Genomic DNA, 25070 nt, shown 5'->3' on the forward strand with positions numbered 1-25070 from the left:
TGTTTCTGTGTCAGAAGACACTTCATTTCTTGGCAACAACAAAATTCTTTTCTCCTATTTTTTTCTGTATTTTCCGAAGTACCAATGTATTTACTTTAAGGCCTCAATTACATGCACGTAAACACACTTTGGGACATATGGCATGCTTGCCTTTATTTGCCAAGGCTTCGAGTTTAAGAGTGGGAAGGTTGTTCTGGAAGTATATTGCGTGCAATTCTGGAATCCATATTATAGTAAGGATGTGATTGCAATGGAGAGGTGCAGAGGAGATTTGCCAGGATATTACTTAGTCTGGAGAGTTTTAGTCACAAGGAAAGATTGGATAGACTGGAGCTGCTTTCCTTGGAGCAGTGGAATCTAAGAAGAATACAATTGAGATATATAAATTATGAGGGGCATAGATAGGGCAGAGAAGAAGGAACTTATACCTTTTGTGAAGGGTGAATGGAGGTGAATGACCATAGGCCGTAGATTTAAGGAAAGGGTCAGAAAGTTTTATAGGGAATGTGAGGAATTTTGTTTTACTCTTACACAGTGTTGGGAATCTGGGATGCACTGCCTTTCAGGGTGGTAGAGGCATTACAGGAGTACTTTGATGTGTATTTGTGATGCGAAGGCATACAAGGTTAGGGACCAAATGCTGGAAAATGGGATGAGAATAATTAGAGGCTGTTATTGACCAGGATACTGCCTGACCTGCTGCACTTTTCCAGCAACACATTTTTAAGCTCTGTTGATGCTGCCTGACCTGCTGCGCTTTTCCAGCAACACATTTTTAAGCTCTGATCTCCAGCATCTGCAATCCTCACTTTCTTCTAGCTGTTATTGACCAGCACAACCTTAAAGGGCTGAAGGCCTTTTTCTGTGCTGTAGACTTCTCTGCCAAGCCAAACCATTAGCAGAACTAAAACAGGAATGTAAAAATGTCATTTTTAATATACATAACATGCAAATACAAATCATGCCTCAAGCCATACATGGTTCTGTTCAAGTTAGAACCCAAATTTCCAAATTCATCACAAAAGCAGTGAAATTCTTGGACGTGTCCGTGAGGTTTTGTTTTGCAACAAAACTTTGAAGAATTGGGACAGCCAAATGCATTATATTGTTGAGCAATGAGCTAGATTTAGTTCAGTCTAACCATGCTTGCAAATCTATCTCTCAGCAATGATCACACAATCAAATGCGAAGTCAACTTTGCAAGGGAGGAACATGAAGCAACGTTGAGGTTTTAGACTTACATAAGATTGACTTCAATGTGATGAGGCAGAGTTTTTCCTTTTATGAAACCTCTGCTTCCTGCAGGATGCTTGCACTAATGCAGCAGTGCTTATCGTATCCCTCACAACTTAAGAAACTGCAAGTGGATATTGTGGAATTGAAGAGTCCAACAAATGTTTATTATAACTAACTATTCTGTACAAACATTACATACATTGACATGTTAGTGTCTGGGCTAACAATAAGCCATTTTGCTGCCATAGTGCTACACACTTTCGGTGAATTGCCATGCTTCAAGTGATCTGAGGTAAGCTCAACTAGGAGACATTTATATTCTCAGTTCATATACTGTGATGCAGTGACTTTTAAAGGTATACTAGCAGACTGACCATGAGATGTAACACAACATCTACTGTACCTGGGTGAATCTCTCAGTGGCTGAAATAACAAGATCAGGTGAGAGTTATTCAGCAGAACATAATGAGCTTGAGAACCAATTTGTAAAGCAAATGGAGAAGAGGACTATTTGGTAATAAACCAATCATGACTGACTAATGAAGCACTGGACAAGATAAAATGAAAAGGAGAAAGCAGATAAAAATGCAAAAGCTATCACCAATAATAGCAAATTGCAGGGCTAGTAAAGGCTACAGGAAGAAGCCTGCAAAGGGGACCAAAAGATCAACACAAACAGCTTTCATGATTCGCTTCCTCCCCCACCTGGTGCTGGATCCTTCCGGACACTTGGCCACCAAACAGTAGCTGGAGAGCATGGTCAGATGGTCACTGTTCCTGCCTGAACTGAAAGAGTGTGATTGGAATCAGATAATTGGCAACGGAGGCCATCACAGCTGGGTTCAATTTTGTATTTGTTAGTCTTAGATTCCTGGCTGATTTCCCCATTCCTTTAACCCATGAACTGAACAAATTGATAGCCAATGAAGTCACTGAGTAGTCACTGCTGAGATGTTGGAAACATGGCATCTAATTTGTGAAAATTGCAGTGTGACTTATGTAGTGACATTAGTTGCAGAGCAAACATTTATCCAAGTTTTGAGGAATAATTCACCTTTTTTTAATCAAGTCTCACAGCCTCTTCTACATTTGCCTGATAAGCTCAGAATTCCTTGGTTCCATTGCTCACCAGCGAGAGCCATGTGAGACACATGAACATGATCCTGAGTGAGGGGATGGGGAGGTAGATGAGGATTAGGGGAACACAATGTACAGGGACTATCAGAGAGTGGGGGTGTGGGTAATGACAAATCTTTAAAATTTGTCTCATTCATTCAGGGGATGTGGACAACACTGTCTAGGCCAGCATTTAATATCCATCACAAATTGCTCTGGAACAGTTGATGGGGAACCACTTTCTTGAACCACTGCAATCTTTGGGGTGCAGTGACAACCACAATGTTTAAGGCAACAGAGTTCCAGGACTCTGACCCACTGTCGTTGAATGAATGGCACACATTCCAAGAAAAGGATGGTGGTACCTTGGAGGAAAATTTGCAACTGATGGTCTTCCCATGGATCTTGTTCTTCTAGGTGGGAGAAATTGCAGGTTTTCGAAGCTGCTGTCAGAGAAGTCTTACGTGAGTTGTTGAAATGCATCCTGTGGATGATACACACTGCTGCTACTGAGCAATGATGGTGTAGCTGGTGGTAGATGGAGTGCTTTGTCCTGGATGGTGAGTTCTTAAGTGTTGTTGGAACTGGACTCATTCAGGCAGGTGGAATGTATTCCAACCCACTCTTGATTTGTGCCTTGTAGATGGTGGACAGGCTTTGTCAAATCAGGAGGTGAGTTACTCATCCAGGATGCCTTGTTCTGACCTGTTGTTGTAGTTACAGTACAGCTAGTCCCATTCAGTTCCAGGTAATTGGCAACCCTCAGGATGTTAATAGTGTGGGATTCAGTGATAGTAATGCCATTGAGTATCATGAGGTAATAGGTGGATTCATTTTTGCTGGGGAAGGTCATGGCCTGACACCTGTATGGTGTGAATGTTACTAGGCACTTGTCAACCCAAACCTGGGTATTGTCCAGTTTTTTCTGCACTTGGACATGTATGGCTTCAATATCTGAGGAGACATGAATGATGCTAAACATTGTACTATCATCAGCAAACTCCCCATTTCTAACCTTTTGATGGAGGAAGGCCATTGATGAAGTCATTAAAAACGACTGGGTCAAGGACATCACCTTGGAAACCTCCTGAAGATATGATTAGGAGCCGAGATGACTGACCTCCAACAACCAATACCACTTTCCTTTGTGCTAGATATAGGGTCATAGAGATGTGCAGCACGGAAATAGACTCTTTGGTACAACTCATCCATGCTGACCAGATATCCTACATTAATCTAATCCCATTTTCCCACACTTGGCTCATATCCCTCTGAATCCTTCCTATTCATATACCCATCCAGCTGCCTTTTAAGTGATGTCATTGTTCCAGCTTCCACCACTTCCTCTGGCAGCTGATACCATACTGACACAATCTGATGTAGACATTTATCCCTGATTTCCATTGAGTCCAGTTTTGCCCAGGCTCCTCGATGCCACATTCAGTTAAATATCACCTTAATGTCAAGGGAAGTCGCTATCATTTCTCGTCTGGAGTTCAGCAGTTTTATTCATGTTAAGATTGGGCCTATAATGAGATAAGGATCTGTATGGCCCTGACAGTTAGTAGGTCATCCTTATGCAATAGCATTAATAATGACCACTTTTGTCACACTGCTAATGATCAAGTATAAACTGATGGGGTGGCAATTAGCCAAGTTGGATTTGTCCTGCTCTCTGAGTACAGGACAAACCTGGACAATTCTCCAGTCAGTCAGATGCCAGTGTTGTCGATGTATTGGAATAGCTTGGTGAGGGGCTCAGCAAGTTCTGGAGCACACATCTTCAGTATTATTGACAGAATATTATAAAGGTTGATAGGGTTTGCAGTATCTAGTGCCTCCAAATGTTTCTTGTTGTCATGTGGAGTTAATGAAACTGATTGAAGACTGGCAACTGTGATTTTGGGGACTCTAGGAAAAGGCCAAAATATGTCATCCACTTGACATCTCAGGTTGGAGATGGGCTCCCACATCATTGAGGATGCGATGTCTGTGGAACATCCTCATCCTGTTAGTTGTTTAGTTGTCCACTATTCATGACTAGAAATAGCAGGTTTGCTGAGATAAGATCTGCTCCGTTGGTTGTTGGCTTTCTTAGCTTGTGTATTGCAGGCTACTTCACTGTTTGGCACACAGGTAGCCCTGTGGTATAGCCTTATGAGATTAATGCATCATTTTCAGATATATCTGGTATTGCTTCTGGCATGCTCTCCTGCACACTTCTTTGAAGCATGGATGATCTCCTCATTTGATGATTATGGGAGTCTGGGGCCAGAAGTTACAGTGTGGTGCTCCCTCAGTACTAATACTCGAACTGTGCAGTGGACTGTCAGTACTGAGCCCCTGACAGTACAGTGCTCCCTGCCATTGTAGCGCTCCCTCAGTACTGATCCTTTGTCAGTGCAACACTCCCTCAGTACTGACCCTCTGGCAGGGCAGCACTGTCTCAGTACTGCCTTTCAGTCAGTGAGGCACTCCCTTAGTACTGACCCTCCGACAATGCAGCACTCCCACGGTACTGGTCTTTTGACAGTGCAGCACTCCCTCAGTACTGACTGCCTGACAGGTCAGCACACCCTCAACATTGCACTCAGTTGGTGATCTATGTCTTATGCATATGACTCTGGAGTGGGAGTTAAATGCACAATTTCCTGAGAGAATGCCATGCACTGAGGGACAGCTGACAGTGTGTGTCAAGGTGCCTGCACTCTGAGGCTCCAGTGTTTCCTGTCGCTGCACTCTGTCTTTGTTATCTCCAGAACATTTGTAGATTCTCTGTAAAATATTCTCTGCTTTACCCTCAGTCATAATGTGTAATGGGTCATTATACTGTCCCTTGGCCAATCTATGCTCTGCTCTGAGGAGCTAGTGTGTTTCTCTTATTATGAATTTCATTCTGATCTCTTTGATAGTTCATTAAATTTAAATGTGCTTTTGCTTGTACCTAAACACTGAGTGTGTGACTGATTAACCAGTGTAATAAAAACTATCTAAACAGCTTGAAGCTTCCAATAAACCACTCACTTTGAACAGAAAGGTTTCACCTTTGCGAGTCTGTCATTTCTCCTTTGCTAATGAACAGGTTTAGTAAAATTGCTGTTTTATATTCACAGGCTGCGTCATTTAACTAAAGATTGAGGAAAGCTGGTCAGACAAATTGCCAATGGAATGAGTCACACCTTCCTGACCGACACACATACACATCCTTAATTTGTACAAGCCATTTCCTGAGGGAATTACAAATTGGCACAACAAGCACATGATCACAGCAACGGCTCAGAATTAATATTTCCGTCTCGCTTCCTGCACTTCAGGAGTCACTTATGAGTTAGTCAAAAATGCGACAGCTCCACAGGATGGAGATTTTGCAAGACAGTTTTGGGAGGTAGAATATAAAGGCAATTATATGAATGCTGGTACACAATTTGTTCAGTGTCACATCACAGAGATTAACTGAGGGCAGAGAAAAAGCAGAGGGAGAAAGATAGGGTGAAGGGAGGAGCCAAGGTCGAAGGGAACAAACACTGAGTTAAAGAATGCAAAATGATCCAAGAATCAGCAATGTACTAGTGATTGAAGTAGATTTCAATCACACAACACTGCGACAGGACAGTGATCTGTCATCATACAAGGAGATGGAGCCAAAATTGGAACAAAAAATGATTTTTCTGATTGGCTGGACTCACTTCTCAAATCACTCCATTTCCTGACAGTCAATAGACAATAGGCAATAGGTGCAGGAGTAGGCCATTTGGCCCTTCGAGCCTGCACTACCATTCATTATGATCATGGCTGATCATCCTCAATCAGTATCCTGTTCCTGCCTTATCTCCATAACCCTTGATTCCACTATCCTTGAGAGCTCTCTCCAATTCTTTCTTAAACGAATCCAGAGACTAGGCCTCCACTGCCTTCTGGGGCAGAGCATTCCACACAGCCACCACTCTCTGGGTGAAGAAGTTTCTCCTCATCTCTGTCCTAAATAACCTACCCCTTATTTTTAAGCTGTGTCCTCTGGTTTGGCACTCACCTATCAGCAGAAATATGTTTCCTGCCTCCAGAGTGTCCAATCCTTTAATAATCTTATACGTCTCAATCAGATCCCCTCTCAATCTTCTAAACTCAAGGATATACAAGCCCAGTCGCTCCAGTCTTTCAGCGTAAGGTAGTCCCGCCATTCAAGGAATTGACCTCGTGAACCTACGCTGCACTCCCTCAATAGCCAGAATGTCTTTCCTCAAATTTGGAGATGAGAACTGCACACAATACAATAGACAATAGACAATAGGCAATAGGTGCAGGAGTAGGCCATTCAGCCCTTCGAGCCTGCACCGCCATTCAATATGATCATGGCTGATCATTCCTAATCAGTATCCACTCCCTGCCTTATGCCCCATAACCCTCCCCATCTCTGTAACGTCATACAGCCCTTATAACCCTCCCCATCTCTGTAACGTCATCCAGCCCATGTAACCCTTCCCATCTCTGTAACGTCATTCAGCCCATGTAACCCTCCCCATCTCTGCAACGTCATTCAGCCACTATAGCCCTCTCTATCTCTGTAACATCATCCAGCCCCTATAACCCTCCCATCTCTGGAACCTTCTCCAGACTCTCTAACTTTCCCTGAGTCTATACCTTCCTCACCTGCTAGATCCTGGACCATCTTTGTAACATACTTCAGCCCAAAGATCCCCCCCCTCTTTAATCTCTCCAAAACTTTACACACCTCTCTTTCTCGGGAGGTGCCTCCAGATCCACATTCTCCCTATCTCTGTACTTTCCTCCCGCCAGTACACTCCCCTGGGATAACTGCACTTCTCCGATTCAGGTGCTGGAGACTGGCTCACCATCGGCAGCCGAGCCTTCAAATGTCTGTGTCCCAAGCTTTGGAATTCCCTCTCTAAACCTCACCTCATTCCCCATTCCTTTCTGTCTCTGTCTCGCTCTTTCCTCAATGTCAGAAATTTAGGCCCCTTTAAAATTAATTTTCCAAGAATTAACAGTTTAGTATGATATTTCATTTAATTGCTATTATAGCAGCAACAATCTTCTCAAATTTCTAAGATATGAAAATGAAGAATCACAAGCAGCACTAAGGTCACAATGCCCCATTGAACTAGTGTTAACAATTTATCTGATGCCATATGTACACCATTATCAATGTATTGGTTTTGGAAAATAAATCGTTGTTCTTAGAAAAAAAAGCTTCCCATGGAGGCGGGCAAAGGATCAACAGTAATCTTGCCGCCACTTGTAGCTGACCATGGTCATTGATCATGAGAAGGTTGAGACAGGTCTTTGACATAGCATAGTTGGCCAGCTCCCAAAATAAGGTGCAGCAACAAGGATAGGTGAAGGGAAGGACACAGAGAGAGACAAGACCCAAGGGAACGAGCAAACTCTTTCTTGGGACAAGACCAGGTATCTCCGTACTTCAGTTTGAGGGAAGAACAAAGACTGTTACCATCCAAAACGACATGAACATCAGGCACGAACTCTCCAGTCCTCCGAAACCGCTGCCTCTGCTCTTCTATTCTAGAGGACAGCTTTGGGATCAGTGAAGCATTCTCTTCTGTCAGAGGCCGTAAATTTTCTTTGTCAAATTTAACAGTGCTTTGTACCTAAATGGCTGCTTAACACATTTAATAAAGTTTCTGAAAATCTCTTACAAATAGTCATCTGCTTTTATTCAGTAACTGTGACTATGAAGCCCCAAAATCAACATTAAAACAACAAGACTTTGAGTTCTGAGACCAGTAGGCCATTCAGCCCCTCTGTGCTCTGCCATTTAATGTGATAATCCTCAACTCTTGCTTTATCTCCATAATTATTGATACCACTACTGATTAAAAACCTGTCTATCTAAGCCTTGAATATACTTAGTGACCAAGCCTCTTTCAGCCTGCTGTGAGAATTCCACGGATTTATTACTCTCTGAGAAGAAAGTTTTCCTCATCTTTATCAGAAATGGGTAACCATTACTGTGAAATTATGCCCTGTGGTCCTAGTCTTTCCAACAAGGGAAGCTGTCAGTAAATATACTCCGTCAAGATCCCTAAGAATCCTATGTGTTTCAATAAAGTTTATGCTCATTTTTCTAAAACCAATCTCTCCTCATAAGAAAATGCATCCATGCCTGGGGTTAACCTAGTGAATCCCTGCATTGCCTCAAATTGTCAATGTATCCTTCAGTAAACAAGAAGAGCACAATGTTCCAGCTGTGGTTTGATTTGTGTCTTCTATAGGTTTAGCCTTTCAGTTTTATACACAATTCCCTTTGAAATAAAGACCAATATTCCATTTGATTTCCCTATTAGTCACTGAACCTGGCTGATGGCTTTGTGATTCACATATGAAGACCACCTTATCCCTCTATGCTGCATCTTTCTGCAGTCTGTCCCCAGTTAAATAAGATTCAGCTCTTCTCTTCCTTTCAAAGTGCATAATCTCACATTTTCAATGTTTAATTTCATCAGCCAAGCTTTTGTCCAGTCACTTGACCTGTCTATGTCTCTTTATGTCTTCCTCACTATTTGCCCTCCCACCTACTTTTGTGTCATCCACAAAATTGCCAAAGTGCACTCACCTTCTTCATCCACACCACTAATATTTATTGTAAATAATCTTGGCCACAGCACTGATCCCTGTACCAATCTATGAGTTACAGTTTGCTATCCCAAGTTTTTTGTCTTCCAATAGTTAGCCAATCCTCTATCCATGCTCGTACACTGATAAAATATCATTCTGAACAATCAGCACTACATCTCCTCCCTGAGATGGACGTGCTCAGCAGGAACAAATAGAGTCTGACCAAGACTCCAGACAACTTAAATATCATTGCCTGACTTTCATCCTACATCCCACAAGAATTATAAGCCAAAGTCCCAATAATTTTTCTGATTTTGTACCAGAGTACGAGCTTCAAATAATATGAATACAAGAAGTCCCAAATCCCTTTGCCCTCTTCACAGACGTTTCTATTAATTAGGAAGAGAGTCTGTTCAGAGAGAGTCACTGAAAATTACACAGGCTCTGACATGACCTGAGAGATTCTACAGACTCATCATTCATAGTTTCCACTTTAGATACAATCCTCCCACCTGCATCTACCTATTGCCTTCCCAGCTACCTTCTCCCCAGCTCCACAGATGTTATCGTTAATTAGAAGAGAGACTGTTCACAGACAGAGTCACTGAATATTACATGGGCTCCGACGTGATCTGAGAAGTTCTACAGACTCATCATTCATAGTTTCCACTCTAGATACAATTCTGAGTCACAACTGCAGCACTGGTACGCAGTATTTACAATCTAGAAACAGGCCATTCAGGCCATTAAGTCCATGTTTTTGCTCAAAGTCAGCTTTTTCCTCTCCTTTCTCATCTTCCTATGTCATTATATCCTTGTATACCTTTCTATCTCATGTATTTGTGCAACCTCCTCTTAAATTTGAAAGTTAAGACCTTATGTAGAGGATTGTCTCAGGGAGCATTCCCAATGGATTCTCTTCAATATCTTACACCATGGAGTACTAGAATAAAGTAGCACTTGTTTGCATTTACACCATTCTTTTATACCTGAAGTTACAGCAGGAATTTGGGAGTAATGATTCGGAAATTCCTATTATGCATCTCAATTGAGAAAATGAAGTAAAGCGTTAAAACCAGAGCTCAGAATACTGTTGAAGATCGAAGGGGACAGGAAAGGGAGAATTTATTTAACAACCTGTCACATCCTCATGAAGTTATGTATACTTTATGATCACAGAATAGTCTGGAAGCACAGTGCCTGTTTTCAATAGAGCACAGACTGATAACCACATGACAACTCCTCCTCCCACTCCACCAAGGACTTGCGAGTCCTGGGCCTCCTCCACCGTCACATCCAAGCCACACAACGATTGGAGGAAGAACACCTCACCTTCTGCCTTGGGACCCTTCAACTACACAGCACTAACATCTACTTCATTAGCTTCCAAATCGCCCATCCCCCCACTTCATCCCAGATCCAACAATCAAACCCGGAACCGCCCTCTTGACCTTCCTACCTGTCCATCTTCCTTTCCATCTGTCCACTCCATCCTCACCACTGACCTATCTCAATGACCACGCCCCCCACCTGCATCTACCTATCACCTTCCCAGCTACTTCCCCCAGCCCCCTTATTTATCTCTCAGCCCCCTTCTCCCCACACATTCCTGATGAAGGATTTATGCCCGAAACATTGACTCCTCTGCTCCTTGGATGCTGCCTGACATGCAGTGCCTTTCCAGCAGCACATTTTTCAAATCAAACTTCGGTATGAATGGTCTGGACCTGTAGGTGAGGGAGGTGAAAATGAGGAGACCCACAATAAAGGACATGAAAATGTCCTTCAGGCAAACATACAACACTCTTAACATGAGATGCATTCGTACCTTAGGTTGTTGCAGAGGTCCTGGTGTTTGGTCTGTGATGTAAGTTTTCTTACTAGGAGCCAGTTGATGATAGGCACCAGGGTTTGGTCCAGGAGCATTGTGGGTATAAGGTGCTTCGGGTCTCCAGGTATTCGGAGCTCCATATGCTGGGTCACCAGCATAACCCATTCCAGCTGCTGGTGTTGGAGCAACAGCCCGATGATCTTGGTAGCGATTCGGTGAAGGATTATAAGTGTAACCTGGGTCAGTGTAGCGTGTGGGCTGTGCCCCATACCCATGGTCAATGGAGCGGGGCTGTTGAGTGTAATTCTGTATTGGTGGAGCTGGTTCGGGAAATCTAGTTGGCTGCAGGTTATACTGCTGGTACTGAGAAGTGGCAGGGTCTAGGCCTGGTTGTTGAAGCCCCTGTGGCATGAAATTGGGATTGGGCTGTGCTGATTTAACCTGCACATTGAATGCAGGTCGGGCAGGAGTGGAGGCTGTGGTGTAGGAGGCTGGAACAGGTTGGGGTTGGGTCTTTGGGGCCATACCAATGCCCTGGGTAGGATGGGGCTTTGCAGCTGTCTTTTTGGTAGCTGTTAGAAGTGGCTGAGAGGGGATAACCATCCGCTGATGCCCAATCACTGGACTGTGAGAAGCCGACGTTATTGGAGTTTGAGGAGTTGAAGAACTGATGGTTGAGGTGACTCCATGGCTCTGAAAAAGAAGAAAAAAAATGTACCATGAGGACCAAACCAGGTTGTACCTGCCAGAAAAGATTGGTCAGGAAAAGGCTCCACTCTTTTGAAAAGGAGAAGGCTGAGTACAGTGATCTGTTAGATGTCTTTAAGATTACTGAAAGAGTTTGACAGTGTAGACAGTAAAAAGATATTTCCATTTGTGTGGGAGACCAGAAGCTATTTAAAGAAGACAGTCATTAATGAATCCCATCAGGCATTCAGGAGAAACCTCTTCATGCAGCGAGTGGGCTTGGCCTTATATAGAGTGACTGAGGTGAATAATGTGGATATTGTTACGATCGAAGCTGATGTTGCCACTGGACAAGTCAGATTCCAGAATGAAACCTGCTGTGATAGATGACTTTTTAGTTTTGTTTTAGTTAAAGTGGTGGCCAGTCACTGAAACATAGTTGTACAAGAGTTTCTTTAGCTTCTTTAGAAGCTTACTCCACAAAAGTAAAAAAACTAGGCTTTCTAAATATAGAACTTGAAAGACCTTGAAAAACACACAGCAAAACAAAGTCTCATCCCATTTCTTGATATTATGCATTTAGATATACCCTATAGACTCCATAACAAATCTTTAGGTTTAACTTAACTGATTGTCCCCGTTAATTCCTGTGAACTGTGAAGTCTTTTTACATGAATGCGCATAAGACGTAAAGCTCAGACTTTCTCAGCTATTAATAACCTACTGATTTCTAACCAAATACTCCTGTTTTGGATGAAGCACGAATTCCTGATGAAGGGCTTTTGCCCGAAATGTCAATTCTCCTGCTCCTCAGCTGCTGCCTGATCTGCTGTGCTTTTCCAGCACCACTCTCGTGACTCTGACCTCCAGCATCTGCAGTACCCACTTATGTCACAAATTACTCCCTCTAACAGTCTAACTGTGCTTTCTGTGAACTATCTGTTACTTCTTTCCAGGTGAAAAACTATATTTGCTTCTGATCCCAGGCAAGTCTCCACCTAATTGGCCTAAAATACATTCAGTCTCTGAGTTTCCTAAGCTAAAATCAATTCTTGATTATCCTGAATCAAAAACAAGCTCATTTTCTTTAATATTTGCCCCAGCTATTGCAAACCACCATAGTTTTCCAGTAACACAAAGGTAGGTCACTGTTCTCTGACGTGTACTGGATTGGGTCACTGTTTTGTCAATGTTGTCTAACCTAGTTCTTTTTTTGTTAAACCCACTCCACATGTCAATATTCTGAAATCCAAACTCTAAAACTTATACATATATCCAGCAGCTTACATCATAATACATTGAACGGAAGTTAGATGAGCATGTAGAAAAAGAAAGGCAGAAAGATATAGAGCACTTGCTGATATGGTGATATAAAGAGACTTGAAGGGTGGGGAGGGAGGCTTGTATGGAACTGAAAAACCGGGATAGAGCAGATGGGCGCAATGGTCTGTTTCTGTGCTGGAAATTTAGAGTAATTTTATGTAAAAAGGCAAAAGTATAAATATTTGGTCAGGATGTCACCTTTGGGATATTACTCTGTGAACACATGTTGGACATTCAGAAAGATATTTAAGGCTATTCAACATCTGCAAGAAAGCAACCCAGACATTAAAGTCCAATTTAATTAAATAACAATCAAGGCTGCTAGAAAAATATTGGAACAGCTCAATGCAATCGAGAGGGCCAGGGGAAATCAGTGGCAATGAAAACTCACAACAGTAACAAGGAAAATCATCTGCATGCAAATATGGCTTTCTCTCTCTCTCCCAACTGTATCCCACCAGGTATTCCAGGTCAGACACTCAGACTGTCAATCACTTGGCTTACTGCCTGTTCCCACTCTCCTTCTGACTGGAATACTGCCTATTCCCCTTCTTACTTGACTGAATTACTGCCAATTCCCTTCTCACTCTGACTGGGATTACTGTCTGTCCCCTTACTCTGCCTCTGACTGGATTACTTTCTGCCTCCCCTCTCATTCTGACTGGATTACTGTCTGTTTTCTCTCATTTTGAATGGATTACTGTCTGTTCTCCACTTTGACTGGATTATTCTCTGTTCCCTCTCCCACCCCCCTCAGTTTGACTGGGATTACTGTGTGTTCCCCACCCTGACTGGATTACTCTCTGTTGACTCCACCCCCCCTCCCCCCCGACTCTGACCGGATTACTGGATTAATATCTGTTTCCTTTCACACTGATTGGATTACTCTCTGTCCTCCCTCTCACTTTGACTGGGATTACTCTCTGACCCCCTCTCAATCCGACTGGATTATTGTCTGTTTCCTCTCACTTTGACTGGATTACTGTCTGTCCTCACTCTCACACTGACTGGATTACTGTCCATTCCCCTCTCACTCTAATTGGAATACTGCGTGCCCCTGCCTTTCACTCTGACTGGATTGCAACAGCTTACTTTCTCTTAAACAAGAAGTACACCAAAGTCAAAGTCTGCCACTCACAAAAGCTCCCTTCGGTCCCTGATATCCACAGTCTAGTTTTTAAATTATGATACCTGGATCTGGAGTTCTCTGAATCTGAACAAATATTTCTCTGTATATATCCCAATGAATTACTTTATATTCTGCAATATCTTAAATAGATACCTCCTCAATCATTTACACTCAAGGGTATACTAAGCTGTATAAACCATTCTCAGAATTTCACCATCTAAAACTTCCACTCTTAGTCTGGAAAATTCAAATTTGAAATATCCCTGCTCATTTGCAGTACTCAGAACTGAACACAGTACTTCAGATGAATCATAGAATCTTGATACGATGTGGAAGTCAGCTATTGTGCCCATCAAATCCATGTCGAGCCTCCAAATAGCATCCCACCCAGACGCACCATCATACCATTTCCCTGTAACCTTGCATTTCCCATGGCTAATCCACCTAACCTGCACATTCCTGGTCACTATGAGAAGAAACAGGAGCACCTGGAAGAAACGCACGCAGACATCAGGGAGAGTGTACAAACTGTCCGAGAGTAGATGCAAATACAGGTCCCCCACGTTGACAGACAACAGTGCTAACCACTAAGCCACAATGCTGCTCAGATAACGTCTGAGGAAGATTCTGTACAGTTCAAACATCACTACTTGTCCTTTCTATTTCAATATCCTTGAAAAATTTCAAGTTATGTTTGTTCCTGAGCACTAGATTTTGGTATTTGTTCATATTTATGGTAGGACTGTATACTGTATGCCTACTGTTCCAGGTCCAAACATCTTCAGTTGCTTCATCATTGACCTTCCCTCTACCATAAGGTCAGCATTGGGGACGTTCACTGACAATTGCATGACATTCAGCACCATTTAGGACTCGTCACTTTTTTTTTCTTTATTTATTCATGGGATGAGGAAATTGTTGGCTATGCAGCATTTATTGCCCATCTTTAAATGGCCAGTGGGCAGTTAAGAGTCAACCACGTTGCTGTTGGTCTGGAATCACGTGTAGGCTAGACCAAGTAAGGATGGCAATTTCTTTCTTCAAGGACATTAATGAACCAGATCGGCTTTCCCTACAATCAACAATAGATTCATGGTCATTATTAGATTCTTAATTCTAGATATTTATTGAATTCAAATTCCACTATCTGCCAGGCAGGATTCAAACCAGAGTCCCCAGAATGTTATCTGGTTCTCTGGATTAACAGTCTAGTGATAATACCACTAGGCTATCACCTCCCCTATATCCATATCCAAATGCAGTAACACCTAGACAATATCCAGCTTTGGAATGAAAGTAGCAAGTAACATGCTACCATAAAAATGCCAGGAAATGACCATCTCCAACAAGATAGAATCTATTTCTCTTTGACATTCAATGAAATTGCCCTAAATAAATCCCCTACTATTAACATTACTGGAGTTATCTTTGACTGGAAACTGAATGGGAGTAGTCATGTAATTACTGTGTTATAAAGCAGGTCAAGGGTCGGGAATTCTGCAGTGAGTAACTCACCTCCCAAGTCCTCAAAACCTGTCTATCATCTACAAGGCACAAATCAGGACTGTGATGAAATATTCTCTACTTGCCTAGTTGCGCTCAGTTTCAATTACACTCAAGAAGCTCAACACCATCTAGAGCAAAGCATCTCACTTGACTGGTAACCAATCTACAGCCTTTGACATTCATTCCCTCCACTGCTGAACTTCAGTAGCAGCAATGTGTACCATCTACAAGATGCACTGCAATAACTCACCAAAGTTCCTTTAACAACCCTTTCCAGACTGCTGCCATCCAGAAGGACAAGAGCAGTAGATGCACGGGGACACCACCACTGGCAGGTTGCCTTCCAAGATACTCATCATCTTAATATGGAGCTATGGTAGGATGAGTATTAGAAAGAATGTGTGGCATATAAGGATGGCAGCTAGAGGATCTATGGAGAGTACTGAAAGGGGGAGTGAGGTTGTGATGGGAGCAAGGCTTTCTTGTGTTCTGTTAGGTTTTGCAGCTGGGGCAAAGTCTTGGATCACATGAGTGCCTTCATTCACCCGCAGCTCCTGTGGCTGCCTCTACTCTGTTTCTTGGGGTACATGGGACAACAAGGTCAGCTCTCATAAATAATCCCTGAATCACAATCTCACTATCTGGAGCACTTTGTCCTGATTTGGTTTCCATTCAGGAATTCTCTCAACCCTATGCTCCTGAAGTTGGAACAAAAATTCAGACCAATGATTGCAGCATAGAGCCAGACCTGAAGTGAGGAGGAATCCCTTCCAAACGCAGTGATACAGGCAGTGTGTAATACACAGTAGCTCTCCTCTTGCACCCGGAGCGTCTCAGAAAAAATTCATTCTCTTCTACAGGCAGCAAAGGAACTAAGGTGATGACGTCCGCCATCTTAGATTCTGAGTTATCTTTAATGCTTGATGGAGAGGGAGAACCAACTAGGTGAAAGAGAGGACTGCAGATGCTGGAGATCAGATTCTAGATTAGAGTGGTGCTGGAAAAGCACAGCAGGTCAGACAGCATCCGAGGAGCAGGAAAATCAATGTTTCGGGCAAGATCCCTTCATCAGGAATGAGACGGAGAATCCACAGGTTTCAGAACAGTCGGAAACGATATTGAAAAGCCGGGCACATTTTTGTCTCACATCGTTTGCGAGTTTGCAGCTTTCATGTAGCCTACATGCTTGTTCAGGTCAATTGCACCTACCTGAACTTTATACGTCACTAGACCTGACCTCAAGTTGACCATGCCTCTTACCCATGCAGGGCCATTCCCTTGGTTGCTACACCAAAATTCACCCTGTCTTACTTAGCAGAGTCTCGTGTCTAGCAGTAGAACTCCTGATGCTGGGTCTTCTCCCCATTATCAACTCTGCTGGAGCTATCACTGTGGCTGAATGACGGGTAGTCCTAGAATCAAATAGCAGTTGGGACAGTTTCATATTTAATATAGCTGGAAGCTGTTTCTTTAAGCCTCCCTTCAAGATTTGGACTGCTCTTTCTGCCATACCTTGGATGATGGATGGTATGGGGCTGTCCTTATATGTCAAATACCATTCAACTTTAGGAAATACTCAAGTTTCCTGCTGGTAAATGGTGGAACGTTATCTGTGACCAACACTTCTGGGAGTCCGTGTATTGCAAAATATGCGTGCAGATTTTCTATAGTCATCCATGTGTTTGACAAATGAACTCTACGCATGTCCAAACACAATGGCTAAGAACATTGAGCCCATGAAAGGATCTGCATAGTCGACCTGTAACCGAGTCCAGGAATTACTATGAATGCAGTGAAGCTGCTGGCAGTAATTTCCCAGAGTCCTTGTTGGCACTCTGGGCACTGCCCCACCAATGCAGCTATGTCTGCATCCAATCCTGGCAGCAACATAGCTTCTCACCAACTTCTTTATTTTGTAAACCCCTGGATGATCCTGCTGGAGTTCAGCAGTATCCGGTGGCAACCTTCACTCAGGGCAATCACTCTTGCTCCACATAATAGTATGCCATCTTCTACAGTGATCTGGTCTCTCCAGGTTCAATTCTGGTTGTGACCTTTGGTTTCCTCATCACCACCAGCTGTTTCAGTTTTGCCAGGACCCGATCTTTCTGTGTCCAAAATTTGATATTGTCATCTGAGAGTGTAAATGTGTCAAGAAAATTTAAAACCATTTGCCTCCAGTGGCAGTACCACTGGTGGTGTATCTCCCAGCAGAAGGCAGTTCAATTTGCTGCTTGGCCTCCTGAATGGTGTTCTTAGATGCAGTTATTATTAGAGCCCACTGCTGAATTTGGTCTGAAGTTAGGGGCTGCACTGTCTTGTCCTTTTTAAGTAGACCTAGCAGAGGTCTGTGTTCTGTTATGAGCACAAATTTACATCCGTAAACATATTGATGGAACTTCCTGACTCGAAATATGACCAGGAGAAAGTGAGGTCTGCAGATGCTGGAGATGAGAGCTGAAAATGTGTTGCTGGAAAAGTGCAGCAGGTCAGGCAACCTGAAGAAGAGCTTATGCCCGAAACGTCGAATCTCCTGTTCCTTGGATGTTGCCTGACCTGCTGCGCTTTTCCAGCAACACATTTTCAGCTTGAAATATGACCACCAAACCTTCCTTCTCGATCTGGGCATATTTACACTCTGCATTAGTCAAAGTCCTGGATGCATACACAATTGAGCATTCCTCTCCATTGGGCCAGCTATGATCTGACACTATTCTAATGCCATATGGGGAGGCATCACATGTCAATATTAGATTCACTTGGGATCATAATGTGGCAAAACCTAAGAGGATGATAACTATTTCTTCATTCCCCTGAAAGCTATATCTCAGCTATGCTTTTTGTAAAGCTAACCCTTTTTTAGAGTTAATGCAAAGGTGCTGGCATGGAGGCAAGGTTATGTCTAAACTTTCTGTAGTAATTCACTAGCCTAAGGAAAGACCTAAGCTCCAGTACAGAGGTGAGAGCCGGGGCACCTTTGATCACACTCACTTTATCTTCCAAGAGATGTAACCTGGTCTTGTCGACTCTGTGTCCCAAGTAGGTCACTTGGGGTGCCTGAAACACACATTGTTCCCTTCTAAGGTGTATGCCCATCTGGAAGAAACATCTAAGGACTCTGTCCAAGTTCTCTAAGTGCTCCTTATTGGTATTCCCTGTTATTAGCACATCATCTACACAAATGGTGACCTGAGGTAGACCTTACAAGATGTTCTCCATTATCTGCTGAAAAATTGCACAGGTTGATGATAGCCCAAATGGCAGTCTTGCACATTGGTACAAACCCTGTGGGTATTAATTGTAGCATTCTTCTGGGAATCCTCATCTAACCGCAATTGTGAGCAAGCATAGCTCATATCCAGCTTCATGAAGGATGGCCCAACTGCCAGCTTTGTGTATAAATTGTCTATGCAAGGGCTTGGGCATTTATCCTGCGGTGAAAAGCAGTTTACTGTTTGTTTAAAATCCCACAAAGGTGAACCGACCCATCAGACTTCACAATCGAAATGCCCAGTGCAGTCCATTCTGTAAACTGCACTAGTTTGAAGATTCCATCATTTTCCAGCCTTCTGAATTCTAACTCTACTTTTGTCTGTAATACAAATGGCACTGAGCAGGCCTTGCAGAATTGTGCAATTGCTTCCTGGTCAACATGCGAGAGGGCCTTGCTCCTTTGATGGTCTCTAGACCTGCCTGATAAACTTCTGGATATTTAATTAGGGCTTCAGTCAGGCAGCCATTTTCTAATCAAAAAATGTTGAGTCAATCAAAGTGAATCATTATCAACCAGTTTCACCCCATCAAACTTGGGCCTAAGCCTTTTACTACAATCACTGGTAACTGAACCAGGCATTTTTCATAAGCGACTAAAACAGAAGTTGTACCCTTACTCTTTAAAGGTTCCCCGGTATAGTTTCTCAGTCTAGCCGAGGTTTTGCACAAAGCTAAGGGTTGGAGTCCAGAGCGAATTTTATTAAAGACAGTTTCTGCAATCACTGATACAGCCATGTTGTTATTGACCTCCATTAGAACCAGGTGATCATTTCACCAAATGTTTACTTTGACTGGTTCTGATTTGGATGTTGCTAAGTAATTTAACCATTCTAAGCCAGATGTAGTGGAGTTTCCAGAGTGTGCACTTGCCTGAATACTGATCTATGAGTTCTCCTCAGTTCAGGCCCTGTGGGATTCTTTTACTGTCTCAAGTCTGCATATTGGCATCAACTACAATGGTTTCCTGGCCCAAATCCTGAAGAAAGTTTTAATGGTTTGGAAAATGCTTGGCTCTGTTTTGGAGTTTTACTGTGGGCTGATCTAGAATCCCTTTGTTCAGGATATGTCCTGAGTGAGGCTATTCAATTGCCTTAACTCAAATGGTGCGCCCCAAGCTCAGTTGGACTGATGAGGGACTTCCATCAGAATACCCTGCAACTCATACACTCCACTTGCCACACTTTCCAATGATGAAGCCAGTTGTAGTGCTTGTTTGAAGTCCAGTTAGGCTTCAGGCAATAGGTGCTTTTGCATGATTACATCATTATTCCCTCATAACAAACGGTGTCTCAGCATCTCATTAAGGGCTGAAACAAAGTCACATGCCTCTGCCGGTTGTCTTAACCTCGACAAAAACCCCAAAACCAATATCCCGGTTCTCAAATGCCATGTAAAACCAATAGTGTTTCAGAATTGGAGGAGGCTTGGGGTCATAATATTCCTTAAACAAATTCATCAACTCTTGAAAGGTTTTAATATCTCGTGCTTCAGGTAAAGTTAGGCTTATAATAATCGAAAAAGCTGCGGGTCCACAAGCTGTCAGGAGAATTACTTATTGCTTTTCTCCTGCCCCAGTGTCATTTGCCTGGGAAAAAATTAATGCATTCTTTCCATATACTGGGCCCAGTCTTCGATATCAGGGTCGAATGAGTCAAGCTTCCCAAATAATGGCATGATGCCAGAAATGCTTACCCCAACTTAATTTCGTCAGGAGCGTGCTTTTCTCTCATAGTAACTGAAATATCCCGCCACCAAGTCACTCTTTATTCACATGTGGACAGTCTGTGACATTGATCCAATTCCCTCAGTGCCCGCTCTCAGAGTGAACAGAACCTATGACACTTCTGTTCTCTGTTAGCCAGGGCTCCCTGATTAGACCTGATTAACAGCCCAGTCAGGCAACTCATATTTTATGATGTCTACCTGGCTGACCTCATTATAATTGCTCCAGGTTCCTTTCAAATTCTCAGGAGTTACCTCGCATCTTTATGTCATTTTAAATTCCGAACCCCTTCGCAGTACTTTCTATTATCAATCTCTGCTACTTGACTCACGCCAAATCTCCCAGTTACTGAGTTTTTCAGCCACAGATGATATGTCTCCTCTACTGAATAATTCATATTAATAGTGTGCCCAGATATCCAGCTCTGTGCCAAGAAATAAAACAGATGGCAACTGGTTATTACTCTATAAAACTAGCACTTCAGAGAATTAGTCACTACACCTCATAAATCTATCAACAAGCGACTGAACACTACGTCCACAAAGTAATTGAAGATTGAATCATATCCAAACCAGGGATCTATGAGGAGCTGTGAGAGTCGGTTGAGCCGTTAACACAACAACAGACTGTAAACAGGGGCTGGCCGAGTAGAAGCGAACACATGTAACGCATCAATACGTATTTTCGGTCAAACCTAACCAGAAATCAGCTAAATCAGCTGGTTTTGCTCACATTTCATGGGGGGGGGGGGGGTTCCCTCTGCAAGGTTTTGCTAATGCTCGCATGCTATAGCCCAAACGTGACTCATTAATTTGGGTAGCATATCCCTACTGCTTCCCTCATGTTCAATACTAGTCCGATTCTCCCCACTCACTGTAAGCGGAGGTATTTGACAATCACCGGGGTACCCCAGGAACCTATCTTTAGAAGACCATTTTGCAACCTGTCAAGCTCTGTGAGTGCGGAGCTGCCCTGCACAGTTTGAGACATTTACCCTAGACGTGGCAGACAAGAGGATACTGATGGCCAAATCTGTAGACAGGGACCTGCAGCAGATCATGGTGAATGGGTGGTGCAGGGGATTGCCATCCTCTTCCCCCAGCACCAGCAGAGGAGCTCAGGACACCAGGCCCCCAAGTTCATCGGCATGGTCACAACCACCTGAAGAAATGCACAGTGCTGAGGGAAAAAGGACAATGACCTTTGCTGCTCCACTAGGATAATTTCCATCATCTTTTCTCTGCTTCCTCATACTCACTCTACCTCTGCTACTGCACTTACCTCTCACCAGGTTCATGAACTACTTCTCTCACAACTAAATAATATCTTCCCTCACTCCTTCTTACTAACCCAAAGCCACCCACTCTCCCCTCCTCCATCACCATACCACTAACCCTACATGGGCCCAGCCCTGACTACTCACACACCTGGGACACCTCACCACTTTTCCTCCAATTATACAAGCACTAACAGCTATGCCAGCCATTTTCATCTCACTCAATCCATCCCCTTTTTCTAAGTCCAGGGCAAAATGGCCTAGAAAAAGTTGAAACAGCTAGGGCATGTGTTGAGTGCCCGATATTGGGACCTGTGAAGAGAGGATCTGGGTCTTTGCTGGTGAGGAACAGTCCTGTGGAGATGTGGAAATATCCTTATCTCAGCAAACCAGGAGGAAGTATCATGGATTACCAGGCTACATTCCCATTAGCCCATACTGTTAACGTATTATCAACATGCCATAACCTCTACCCCTTTGCCTGTTTAATCTCTCACAGTTACCAATGGGTTGTACATGGTTTCTGTGTCAAAAGGGCAATGCCTGCCTGCACCTTTGAGAAAGAGAGTAATAATATTTCAGAGGAACCGCCAGCAAGGCTGCCTCCAGCAGTCTCCATGCAATCTGATGCTGACACCTTGCTCGGGGTTTTAGCTAGATCGGAGTCAGGAGCGCCTGCTGGTGAGTCCTTCACTGGTGCATCTCTGCAGCAGGCCAAAGGAGAAACAGTTGGGTTACTGGCACTCAGACAGCTACTGGAGACCAGGCATCTAGGCAAGAGAGGATGCCACAGTGTCGACAATTCTTGACTTCATTGACGTGTGCTATGCAGAGATTAGAGCAAGAGGCAGGCTTGTTGGGGAGCACTGGACAACCTGACACACAAGTTGCAGAGCAGCAGCAATGCAGAGTTAATTTTATTTTCTCTACACAGATGCTGCCAGGCTTGTTGAGTTTCTCCAGCAATTTTTCTTTTTCTTTTCGGCATACAAGCATCTGGCCGCCTTCATGGACAGGTTAATAGAGGGCACTACTGAAGTGTAGCACTTCCTTAGACAGGTGTCTGACATGGTCTGGTGCTAAAGATGGGTAACCTGTGTAGCTTGTTCTTGTCACTAAGACAGTCAATCAGACAGGTGATAATGTAAGATGGCAACACATTTATGAATGTGAGGTTCTTTTTCCAAGGAAGCATGTTCCATGCCATCTATGTGCCTCCAGAAGCTTTACTTTTTGTTTCCCAAGAGGTATTCATGGCTGACAGTGGTTGATCTGGTGTACAGTAGGACAATAAATATGGCATTCGTAATGAAAATCCTTGAAGGTCCCAGCAGCGGTGAGTAATTGTACTGCTGGTAAGGGCACAATAATGTGAGTATGGCAACACAGAATCATGGTGCAATCAATAGAGAATTGCATAGAAAGAAGAGAGTGAAGCTCCACAGAATTGGCAACTCTGCCAATTTGGCAAAAGGCCAGTTAATTGCTTCCGGATTTCTGTCTCTGTCCTTTCCTTAATAAAGCTTTTTGATTTTGAGATTTTCAATTCCACTGGGACCTTTCAATAATCTAGCGAACTCTGACAAGTTATAACTAGTGTATCCAACCTCTCTACAACCATCTTGAAAAATACCAGGAGAGGAGGTCATTTGGTCCTATGGCCTTTAGTTCTGTTAGATTTTCGAACACTCTTTCTCTAGCGATAGTAATTGTTTAAGTTCTTTCTCTATTCTGTTGATTCTGCCAAAAATCCTGGAATACAATTTGGTGTCTTCTTTTTATGAAAACGGACACAAAGTGCATGCTCAAAACTTCTACCACTTTCTTGCTTCCTGTTTTTGATTCTTCAGTCTCACTTTGTAAACAATTAACACTCACTTCAGTTACTTCCTTACTTTGAATGCCCTTGTAGTATATATCAAGGCGCCCAAACAAAATTGAAGTCAGTGGGAATTAAGTGGAAAGGTTACATGGGTTGAAATCATATCCAGTACAAAAATAGGCAATTGTGGTTTTTGGAGGTCAAGTATCTCAGTGTCAAGGTAATGTTTCAGGAACTCTTTGGATCCAACTATTTTCATCTGTATGCATCTTTCCCACTTGCTTGGATGAGTACAGCACTGACAACACTCAAGAAGCTTGTCACCATTTAGGACAAAGCAAACCACTTCATTCACACCCTATTCACACCTTACATCATTCACTCCCTTCACCACGGACACACAGGAACAGTAGTGTGTACTATTTGCGAGATACAATGCAGCAACTCAAGAAGGCATTTTCAACATCAACTTCCAAACACTCGACCTCTAATACTTCGAAGGATAAGGGTATGCCATTGGGAATACCACTATTTGCAAGTTCTCCTCCAGGCATCTATCGGCATTTGACACTTATCACAGTGCTTTACAGGAAGTGGTTTGAAATCCTGAAACTCCTTCCGACCTGAGCTACATGAACTGCAGCAGAGGAGGCGGCATGGTGGCTGCCTCACAGCATCAGGGTCCCAGGCGACTGTCTGTGCAGAGTTTGCACATTCTCCCCGGGTCTATATGGATTTCCTCTGAGTGCTCTGGGTTCCTCCCACGGTCCAAAGATGTGCAGGTCAGGTGAATTAGCCATGCTAAACTGCCCAGAGTGTTAGGTGCATTGGTTAGAGGGAGATGGGTCTGGGTGAGTTGCTCTTCGGAGGGTTGGTGTGGACCTGTTGGGCCAAAGAGCTTATTTCCACACCGTAGGGAATCTACTGTAAAAAAAAAGGCAGCTCATCAACATGTTCTCAATGGCTATGAGAGATAGGGATTAAACACTGGCTTTGCCAATGATGCTGACATCCTGAGTTAGAATGCATAAAAGGAAATACACAGACGTAATGGCCAGAGATAATGGCCAGAGCTGAAAATGTGTTGCTGGAAAAGCGCAGCAAATCAGGAGGCATCCAAGGAACAGGAGATTCGACGTTTCGGGCATAAGCCTTTCTTCAGGAATGAGGAAAGTCAGTGGACAGGCAGTTTCATACATGTTATAGATGTACATAGAGTGCAAGAGGCAGTGATGACTAGGTAGCAACACACACACAAACACACACACATCTCTCATTTGCCTGATCTGTCCGCAGACTATTATTTAATGGACAATGTTAGAACTGACATTTACTTATCAATACTACATTCTTTGGATAAATCTTGGGCCAAGTTCACAAATAAAATTTATATAACATCTTAACACCAACTGGAGAATGTTTTCAATGACTTGGAAAAGATGGTGGAAGTGTTGATATCTAGCAATTTAACTAATATTGTGTTAAATCATTATGGATTACGGTTTCACACACTTTACAGTTTGTTTCTCTATTACACTCCTTCAAAGTCATTAAAAT

General features: G+C 43.1%; 1 protein-coding gene across 9 annotated transcripts in view; it reads right to left on the reverse strand.

The window, feature by feature from the left end:
• Window positions 1-25070, reverse strand: part of lpp (LIM domain containing preferred translocation partner in lipoma) — a 401787-nt gene that overhangs the window by 83242 nt on the left and 293475 nt on the right. For all 9 annotated transcript variants that reach the window (XM_060834656.1, XM_060834661.1, XM_060834662.1 and 6 more), the window contains one exon: window positions 10772-11467. In XM_060834656.1, the coding sequence (XP_060690639.1) occupies window positions 10772-11467 (696 nt within the window). The remainder of the gene's footprint in view (window positions 1-10771; window positions 11468-25070) is intronic.

This window comes from Hemiscyllium ocellatum, chromosome 13 (genome assembly GCF_020745735.1).
Source record: "Hemiscyllium ocellatum isolate sHemOce1 chromosome 13, sHemOce1.pat.X.cur, whole genome shotgun sequence".
In the NCBI taxonomy this organism is placed as follows: Eukaryota; Metazoa; Chordata; class Chondrichthyes; order Orectolobiformes; family Hemiscylliidae; genus Hemiscyllium; species Hemiscyllium ocellatum.